This window comes from Leuciscus leuciscus, assembly GCF_965113295.1.
Source record: "Leuciscus leuciscus genome assembly, chromosome: 7".
In the NCBI taxonomy this organism is placed as follows: Eukaryota; Metazoa; Chordata; class Actinopteri; order Cypriniformes; family Leuciscidae; genus Leuciscus; species Leuciscus leuciscus.
Window position 1 is genome coordinate 45,204,104 of NC_138731.1, and position 10,896 is coordinate 45,214,999.

Sequence of the window (10,896 nt, forward strand, 5' to 3'; positions counted from 1 at the left end):
GCACACCCAGGAAAGTTTGTACAACAAAAGGTTGTCGGAAAGTTGCACACCAACCACATGCGTGCGAACACGAAGTGTACTACGAAAATCTACACGCGTTAAAAGCATTAAGATTCGTTTCAGACCTCATTCAGCTCAGTTTCATTCAAGCCACAATGATGTCATACGTGTGGATTTTCGTCCTTGGAAGTTTAATCGTGACTGGAGTAAAGATGCAAGGTAAGGAACAGTTTTGCCAGAGAGAGAGAGAGAGAGAGAAAAAAAAAAAAAAAACTTTCTTTAACGTTTTATAGAAAAGTAGCCTACCAAAGTTTGCTAACACTTTATTGTACAGTGTCATTGTTACATATGTTACATGTAGTTACTATATTAATAACTATAAATTATGCATTATTAAACCAAACCCTAATTCTAACCATATAGTAAGTACATGTAGTTAATATTACTCAGTGCTTGAATGAATAATTACAGTGTAACAAAGACACCTTAAAATAAAGTGTAATCTGAAGTTTCTTTATTTTCTGCCTCCATGCTTGTTTAGTGTGTATTTATGAACTATACATGTATTAATATTGTATAAATGAATACATATCACAAAGAGAGAGTCCTAGATGAAATGGGAAGCATGCATGTCTTTGTTTAGTAGAGTGAGTCTAGATCAGCTCCAGGATCACGTGTTTGCCACAAAATGACTATTAATATACATATATATTCAAGCATTATGAGTTATGTGTTATTGATCACTAAAATAAGCCCCTGTGAGGATGACTTGTTAGACACGCTGAAGCTGTAAAGTCTTACCCAGCTCTTTGTACATTGTGTTCTTGACTAACAGCTTTGGCTGCTCAGTCTCTCAATGACTTCCTCCATGTACAACACTTCTGAAATATTCACAGGATGGAACCAAATGTTTAGGATCAGGAGGAATAACTTTTAAAAAAAAAGGCCATTCAAAATCTGAATATTGGGGAAACATGTTCCTTCTTAATGTCTATGGCGATTTATGGGGGGGTTTGTCGCAAATATGTGAAATTTCATCCAGATGTAGACGGGAGACACGCATTTAGTTCAACATTGTAAATTGAGAAAGACTGAGGTGTAGTCCCAGAAATTCAATCTAGTCCCAGATGTAGACACACCCTACACGGAAAACGCATTGGAGTTACGAAAGGGATGCTTTTGATTCACCCGAGGGAGTTTGCGTGCCTCTCTCTCTCTCTCTCCCCAACACACAGCAATGTCTAATGCATTCATTCCTACAGCCTTGGATTTTTTATTTTGTGAGGGCGACCGTCTTTGTTCCCTGGCTGCTGTGTGTGTGTTTGTGTGGACAGGTGTGTCTCCATCCTCCTCGTACTCACAGAGTAAACTTCTTTTGTCTCTTAATCTGACAACTGCGCCAAAAACCTCAAAGAGCGGCGGTTGAAATTAAAAGCTTGCGGGAAGTAAATCACAAAAGTGTGTTGAACTCATTAGCAATTGTGGAAATACAAGCAGGATTTCACTTGAATTGAAGGATGGTGGATCTGCGTCATATTATAATCCCAAAAGCGTGAAGTTCATGTGTGAGTTCCCTAATAAAACAAAGCCACTGACAGATTACACCATCTACATTTGCATTAAAACTGAAGCTGTGTCTGGTTCAATCAAAGATCACTTTACACCAGATCTCTTCATTAGCAGAGTTTGACTAATTCCTCATTACATTTTAGTTATTTTGATATCAAAATTGTGATCATGTTATGACTGATAACCAAATGGCACATTTTAAACTCCTTTGTCTGTAAAATAATGTTTTAATAATGTTGTTTTAAATGCAACGAGTGAGTTTGTGCATCATAACATTTAAATGTACAGTACGAATAAGAGATTTAGATTGATAAAGATGTTAATATATATTACTAGCACTATTATTTGTAATATCTGTTAATAGTCACACTTTAGATTCGAGTCAATTTTCACTATTAACTACGACTTTTGACTCAATAAACTCCTAATTACTGTTTATTAATAGTTAGTAAGGTAGTTGTTAAGTTTAGGTATTGGGAGATTAAGGGATGTAGATTATGATCATGCAGAATAAGGCATTAATATGTGCTTTATAAGTACTAATAAACAGCCAATATCCAAGAATATGCATGATAATAAGCAACTAGTTAATAGTGAGAATTGGACCCTACACTAAAGTGTCACCCAGTTAATAGTATTTAATGAACTTGAGCTAACATGAAATATAGTTGTACTTTATAAACCAAGATTAATGGATGCTGTGATGTATTGATCATTGTTAGTTATTGATGATATTAATATTGTGATGGGATTGTATCGTAAAGTGTAAAGTCTATATACAATAACAGGTGAATTTGTGCATCGCAATATCATGAAAAATGATCATGAAAAAGCTTATATTAACTCAGTGTGACCTAATGTATGACTAGTGGTGTAAATGAACCAGTTTTTACTGGATTTATTAGTTGTTTGGGAATGCTATGTTCAATCGAATGTTATATAACGCTGTTTTTTGTCTGTTTTCCAGAAGATGGAGTGGAAGGTGCTGAGAATGGCGGTAAGTTTCGATCATATGCTCTAACTGCCAAAGCTGTTTAGTGAACACACCCTTCTCCAGAAAACTTCCTCTGCTCCCTGCCAAAGCAATAAAAAGCAGAATTGGCGAGAGTTTACAGCTCTAACGTCAGGTTTATTTCACAGTACCTCATAAGAGCCGTGTGTTTATTCAAGTGAACCTCCTGACGTTGTTCAATATATCACCTGGCACACAATAAAGATGATAAATACGGGTTGCTAATTTACCTATCTCACACTCAGAGTCTCTGGCGGATGACCTTGCTGAAACCGTTCCTGATGAAGGTGATGATAAGATTCATATCTCTGAATAAAACAATTCACAGCCGTGCTTCTCAACTGGTAACATGGAGGAATGATTCCAAAAACACAATTAATCAACAGATAATATTAGAATTATCAGCTTTTAAAAGTGGAAACCCTTCAAATGTCCTTCTTGGTTGTTGACGTCAAAGACTGTAATTGGAAGTCAAATTAAATAGATGTCAATGTACACAGACAGCCCTCATATGCCTGAAAACCAGCAGCTAAATTAAAAACAAAAGAATATATGACGTAGGTGATATAAGATACAGGTTTGTTATTGGCGCTACTTGATATCCAACAAAACAAATCTGCGTCCTGGGGCGAAACCAGTCGAGAACCATCAATCTACATCATATAACTAAAAGAGTGAGATCTCTATCATGGGAGACATTTGCGGGTGTGATTGAATTTACAGGAACGTCTCTGTCGCGTTTCGTTCGTGTTGTTGAAAGGATTATGCTTCCTATAGATGCGTATTTCTGATGAAGTGCAGATGTTGGACAAAATAACACTTTAATACACTTTTGTACTGTAATATCTCGGACCTAACGAGGAACTTGGTCCATTCTTTGCTGTTTCTTACAGAGGTATTTTGATATTACACTATTCTGCTGGAAGAGAATATAAAATATAATATAATATAATATTCTAGTATAAAAGTTGCACAAAAAAAATAAAAAAATAAAAAAAATACTTTAACGACTTCAACTGAAATAATGTTCGACCAAACCAAACTTCATAATTTGTATCATAAACACAATTTTTTATATTTAAATTAAATAATTCAATCCAGTCCTGTACAAAGCTGCAACACTGTTATCAAGAGAATTTAATCAAGTTACTTATTTATTTTTGAAACTTACACTACCAGTCTTTCTGAAAGAGTCTCTTCTGCTCACCAAGGCTGCATTTATTTGATCAAAATACAGTAAAAATTGTGAAATATGATTACAATGTAAATCAGCTGTTTTCTGATTTGATCCATGATCCTTCAGAAATCACTCTAATATGATGATTTGCATATTTTTTGTGGAAACCAAGTGATTTAAATTGATAAAGTGACAGTAAAGACATTTATAATGTTACAAAAGATTATATTTCAAATAAATGCTGAACTTTCTATTCATCAAAGAATCCTGGAAAATAACATGCATCACAATTTCCACACAAATATGAAACTGTTTTCAACATGGATAATAACAAGAAATGTGTCTTGATCATCAAATCCTCATATTAGAGTGATTTGTGAAGGATCATGTGACACTGAAGACTGGAGTAATGAAGGAATAGGATCACAGGAATAAATTACACTTTACTATATATTCACATAGAAAACAGCTGATTTACATTAGAATAAAATTGCACAAATTTTTACTGTATTTATGATCCTATAAATGCAGTCTTGGTGAGCAGAAGAGACTCTTCATAAATTTTTTTTTTTTTTAATGATTCCAAACTTATTTACAACACAGATGTACACTTGCTCTCTTGGCACACACACACACACACACACACACACACACACACTATTAAGACTCCTCAGATCCTTCAGTCATTACGCAGAACAGTTTACACAGCGTCCTGTAAAACGGCCTCATGTTCTCAAGCAATGGATACGATCAGATGACGTTCTCGAGACGTGTGCCCATATCATTAATGATTCCCCACCATTTCTAACTGTTGGCAGACATTTCTGGCTTTCTCCAAATATAAACCACGGACCAGGTTTTGTGCTCTGGAACGCCCTGTTCTAAACCTCATCTTTGTTCAGAGCTTGAAGTGAACTTCTTGTCGTGAAGCTCTCAAAGGCACCGATTCAGAGTTGTTGTTTGGTTTTTTTAGTAACTAGTTAAGTAACTGTCTTTCTTCCACCAGCATTTCTTTCTGATGCTGTAATGACTAATGGGCCTGTCCTTCGACTCATGCTCTGAAAACACATATTAAAAGTGTTTAGAGCGAAACACACTGACGATCAACACCAACACCTGCATTTTAGATATATTTACTCAGAGTTTAAAGGTATAGTTTACAAAGACACCTTCATTTGGGGATCTGTGATTGTATCATAAGTTCTTATCAGGGTTAACTAAAAATGAAAACTTTTTATGCGTTTTGGCCGTTCAATTTTGGGGGCCTGACAACGCAAACTATTGAAAATGGGTTTCAAAGTGTACGTTTTTGAAAATGATACCTTTATCGTCTCCGTGTAATCTACAAAAACAAGAATTTGTTAAAGCGGTGATGTCATGTACATGCGGGTAAAGTGTTAAGTCATATTTACAAAGTGACATCGCCATCTACTGGCCTGACAACAGAATTTTTTACAGCATTTTTAGTTGTTTGCGCAGATTTGTGTGAATGAGGATTGTTTTGATAACGTTATCATCTGAAGTTATTAACTAGAAACAAGAAACTAAACTAAAACTATTAAAAGCCGTTTTCATTAAAATAAAGCTGAAATAAAATATAACTATTAAATTAAAAATGAGAAATGTTGCCTAGAACTGAAGTTACTAACTATAAAATGTACTAACTTAGTTTTCAGTAATTAAGATAAAGCTGAAATCAAATATAACTATTAAATTAAACAAAAATGAGAAATGTTGCCTTGAGAAATGTTGAAGGAGAAAAATCGAAGAAGTACAGTTGCTAAATGGAAATAAATAAAAACTAAACTGAACCAAAACGATTAAAAATCATTGTTAGTAATAAGCTGAAATAGAATTAAACAAAAATAAGAAATGTTGCAGAAAAGTTGAATCACTAAAATTTCGAACGGTCTGGAAATAAATAAAAATGAAAACTGAACGAAAACTATTAAAAGTCGCTTTCATGAATTAAAATAAAAAAATTGAGAGGAAGATTATCAGTAAAGAGCGACACAAAAACATAATTTCACTGTATAAAAGTATATGATCAATAAGTTATGACAAAATATGTTTTTACAACTCATCGAAATAAGCGATTTCCAACTTTTTTACAAGTCAGACAAAACATTTTTCAACTCAAGTTCAAATTCATTCATTTTTAAGTCAGTTTAAATAATTTAAGTTGAAATGACTTAAACATAAGTTGACTGTGCTTAAAAATTGAAGGCAGCAACTTTTACTACAGAGTTGAGTTTAAAAGACTTGCTTTTTTGATCATGAAAGTGTAGAAACAACATGAGAATGAGTAAATGATACGATCCTTTAAGACCATTAATTATTCTATCCACTTTCTTCAGTGATGTTTGCGTGTAATGATGTTTGTGATGGTAAATGTCTTCAGCTCTTATTGTATTAATATTAATATTAAGCTAGTGTCATTTGATATTGGTAATGAACGGCTCTTGTGAACATGATACGGAGGGCCTTGAACAGGTTTGTTCTTGATAAACTCACCAACTGAATGTTTCTAATCTTACGGTATAACTCAGAACTGTCCTGACATGTAATATATGGATTGTATATATATATGTTCGCAGACAACACCCCCGCGGAAGATTTACCGCCTGCCTCAGACGACGAAGCGCGTGAGTATCTGATTTATCGTCACCTGTGCGTTTGAGGAAAGATGAGCCAGAGGTTGTGTTTCGCTCGAGGCGCGAGTCAGACGCCACGTGTTAAAGTATGAGGTCTGAAAACCACTGATGTCACTGTGAAAAATTATATGATCAATAAGTTATGACAACATATTGCTTTAACTCATCAAAATAAGTAAAGCAGTTTTCATCTTTTTTTTAAATAAGTTATACAAGATTCAACTCATTTTTTTTTAAAGTCAGTTTAATTTAATTAAAAAAATTTGAGTTCATTGAAATAAAAAATTTGAGTTAATACAATAAAGGACATTGGTTTAATAAATAGAAACTCCAAATATTATGTTATCTGAACCACATTAACTTAAAAAGGGAAGTTAACTGGTTGCCTTATGTCAGGTTCAGATTACACGATTTCTTTGTCTGTTACGAGAGTCACTGTGTCAGATTAGCTGATTTTGACTCCTAAAATCTTGTGTCATGGACAAGAAACATGTCAGACTACGGGCGTGTCGAGCCCTGTATCTAGGATAAGCCCTGCCTCCCCTGAGAAATGATCTGTCCATCTGATGATAAATTAGAAAAGAAAAATGTTCGCTATTTTTTGGCTAATTCTGACCTAAGTGTCTTGTGTTCTCCTTCAGATCAAGGTTCATAATGGGACCGTTCGGTATTTATGGAATGGACCACTGGAGGAAAATAGGGGAGGGTCATGTCTTTATATTCTTTGTTGAGGGGAGGGTCATCCAACTCTTTTAGTCTAGGGAGAGGGTCACCCAACTTTTTTTAGTCTCGGGGGAGGATCATCCAACTTTTTTAGTCTAGGGGGAGGGTCACCCAACTTTTTAGTCTAGGGGAGGGTCACCCAACTTTTTTAGTCTAAGGGGAGGGTCACCCAACTTTTTTAGTCTAGGGGGAGGGTCACCCAACTCTTTTTAGTCTAGGGGGAGGGTCACCCAACTTTTTTTAGTCTAGGGGGAGGGTCATCCAACTTTTTTAATCTAGGGGGAGGGTCATCCAACTCTTTTAATCTAGGGGGAGGGTCATCCAACTCTTTTTAGTCTAGGGGGAGGGTCATCCAACTTTTTTTAGTCTAGGGGGAGGGTCACCCAACTTTTTTAATCTAGGGGGAGGGTCACCCAACTCTTTTTAGTCTAGGGGGAGGGTCACCCAACTCTTTTTTAGTCTAGGGGGAGGGTCACCCAACTTTTTTTAGTCTAGGGGGAGGGTCATCCAACTTTTTTAGTCTAGGGGGAGGGTCACCCAACTCTTTTTAGTCTAGGGGGAGGGTCACCCAACTCTTTTTAGTCTAGGGGGAGGGTCATCCAACTTTTTTTAGTCTAGGGCAGGGGTGGGCAACTTCGGTCCTGGAGGGCCACTGTCCTACAGAGTTTAGCTCCAACCCTGAAAAAATCACCTGCCTGTAATTTTCTAGTAATCCTGAGGACCTTGATTAGCTTGTTCAGGTGTGTTTGATTAGGGTTGAAGCTAAACTCTGTAGGACAGTGGCCCTCCAGGACCGAAGTTGCCCATCCCTGGTCTAGGGGTAGGGTCACCCAACTCTTTTTAGTCTAGGGGGAGGGTCATCTAACTTTTTTTAGTCTAGGGGGAGGGTCACCCAACTCTTTTTAGTCTAGGGGGAGGGTCACCCAGCTCTTTTTAGTCTAGGGGGAGGGTCACACAACTTTTTAGTCTAGGGGAGGGTCACCCAACTTTTTTAGTCTAAGGGGAGGGTCACCCAACTTTTTTAGTCTAGGGGGAGGGTCACCCAACTCTTTTTAGTCTAGGGGGAGGGTCACCCAACTTTTTTTAGTCTAGGGGGAGGGTCATCCAACTTTTTTAATCTAGGGGGAGGGTCATCCAACTCTTTTAATCTAGGGGGAGGGTCATCCAACTCTTTTTAGTCTAGGGGGAGGGTCATCCAACTTTTTTTAGTCTAGGGGGAGGGTCACCCAACTTTTTTAATCTAGGGGGAGGGTCACCCAACTCTTTTTAGTCTAGGGGGAGGGTCACCCAACTCTTTTTAGTCTAGGGGGAGGGTCACCCAACTCTTTTTTAGTCTAGGGGGAGGGTCACCCAACTTTTTTTAGTCTAGGGGGAGGGTCATCCAACTTTTTTAGTCTAGGGGGAGGGTCACCCAACTCTTTTTAGTCTAGGGGGAGGGTCACCCAACTCTTTTTAGTCTAGGGGGAGGGTCATCCAACTTTTTTTAGTCTAGGGCAGGGGTGGGCAACTTCGGTCCTGGAGGGCCACTGTCCTACAGAGTTTAGCTCCAACCCTGAAAAAATCACCTGCCTGTAATTTTCTAGTAATCCTGAGGACCTTGATTAGCTTGTTCAGGTGTGTTTGATTAGGGTTGAAGCTAAACTCTGTAGGACAGTGGCCCTCCAGGACCGAAGTTGCCCATCCCTGGTCTAGGGGTAGGGTCACCCAACTCTTTTTAGTCTAGGGGGAGGGTCATCTAACTTTTTTTAGTCTAGGGGGAGGGTCACCCAACTCTTTTTAGTCTAGGGGGAGGGTCACCCAGCTCTTTTTAGTCTAGGGGGAGGGTCACACAACTTTTTTAGTCTAGGGGGAGGGTCATCCAACTTTTTTTAGTCTAGGGGGAGGGTCATCCAACTTTTTTTAGTCTAGGGGGAGGGTCACCCAACTCTTTTTAGTCTAGGGGGAGGGTCATCCAACTTTTGTATTTTCAAAGTGGCTTGTTTTGTGCATATTTTTCCATCGCTAGCAGACGGGCCTGATGGGTCTGATGGGTCTCTACTGAAATGGTCACCATAACAGTGGAGTGTGATGTGTAAGCTGAGAAAGCAGAGGTTAACGCCTGTTTCACACATACTCCGTGTGCAGTGTGTATGCGGTGCAGGAGCAGCTCACGCTATAGTGCTTTCACATATGCTGCGTTTGCAGTGTGTAAACCACGGCTGTACCACACACACACAGTCACTATTTTTAGTTCAAATCCAGAAGTTATCAGCAACTTTTATTTAAAAAAAATTTTTGTCAGCATTGCGATTCTCTTTGTACACATATACACTCTTTAATAGACGTATACACGTTTAAACACAATTTAAACAACATATCATTCAATGCATTACTTATATATAGATTTATATATTAAGTTGCTCAAGCAAGTGGTAAAATATTTAAACGTACTAATATTAAAATCGCAAACATTTTCAATTAAAACTTAAAATTGACAAAAACAGCCTTTTCTTTTGCATTTAAGTTTTAATACAATAAATCTTGCATGTCACAAAGAACTTGTTTTTCCTCCTCCACGAATGAGACGAATGCTGTTCATGATGTCGCCTTGTTAAATTGTAGTTTTCCTTGCTTTACCCCGGTCTTAAAGTAAAAAGATGACTGTGAAAAATAGTAGTATTTGATTAAATAAGTCTATTTTGACTATATATCTCAAAACTCCTCCGGTAGTCCCTTCAATAAAAAATGAACAGTCCCTAACCAGAACGTTAATTAAAAAATTGTAGTCTATTGCTTTTCTTATGAATCTTCTAAGAGGCTACAAGTATTATAGCTCCTAACTGGCGAATTTAAGAGACACTCCTAAAACTAACGGGCGTGTCACTCATAACTTTAGACTCCTATCTTGCACCCAGCACAATTGACTTTGTACACCGACGCATGTATCATTCCTATTTTGCACCCGCGCAAAGCGCGCTTTTCCCTCCACAGAAGCACGTCGCTAAACTAGGGAATGAACTTGCGCTCCCTGGGCGGTTCAACGCAAAAAAGGAGGCGTGTTCCGGCGCAAACAATCCCTGGTGCTATTTTGCTGTTCCATAAAACAATTGCGCCACTAACCAAAAAAAACTAGTTTAAAGTCAGTGGCGCGTTGCGCATGTTATTCATATGCTATTTTAAGGGTGCATGCTTGGCCATAATCAATATAGCGTGTGCACAACGCGCATACACTTTGATTCTCTCATCTACACAGAAGCAGCAGGTTTCATTTTTGCAAATCATACATTATTACAATAGATAGATAGATAGATAGATAGACAATTTATTATAAAAGCATACATCTAGCTTACACATTTACCCAAATTATCATACGCCTGTTTAACAGAAGTTAATTTGTGTGTGTTTCTCCATCCCCAACGTCCCTGACGAGAACGTCGGTCTCCTCGGCTGTGAACCGGTGCTGGCGTGCGTCTGGCAAATCCGCCGTTATAATAGCAAGCCGCCATGGAATAAGCGCGCCTGCTCTTAAAGGGAATGTGATATGATGCTCTGATTGGTTTATTTCACGTTACGCCCAAACCACACCTATGAGTAATGAAGCTACTTCAGACCAACACATTTTAGATTTGCGCCGGGCACAAGAGTCATTTATCCCGCCGGGAAAATAGCAACAGCGCCCGAGACCTGCCCACAAAGTTACTTGCGCTTTGCGCTTGACACTTGCGTTTTAGATCGTTAAAATAGGGCCCAGTGTGTTTTACTAAGAGTAATTCACGAAGCAT

The 10,896-nt window shown here is 37.9% G+C and overlaps 1 protein-coding gene across 8 annotated transcripts in view; it reads left to right on the forward strand.

The window, feature by feature from the left end:
- The window catches only part of LOC309502383 (uncharacterized protein), a 37,571-nt gene continuing 26,675 nt past the window's right edge, over positions 1-10,896 (forward strand). For 3 of the 8 annotated variants that reach the window (XM_082174779.1, XM_082174778.1, XM_082174783.1), the window contains exons 1-4: positions 2-219; positions 2,537-2,566; positions 2,827-2,868; positions 6,356-6,403. In XM_082174779.1, the coding sequence (XP_082030905.1) occupies positions 156-219; positions 2,537-2,566; positions 2,827-2,868; positions 6,356-6,403 (184 nt within the window). In that variant the 5' untranslated portion in view covers positions 2-155. Of the gene's footprint in view, positions 220-2,536; positions 2,567-2,826; positions 2,869-6,355; positions 6,404-10,896 lie in introns of all 8 variants that reach the window. The other 5 variants (XM_082174780.1, XM_082174777.1, XM_082174784.1 and 2 more) reach the window with 5 other exon arrangements.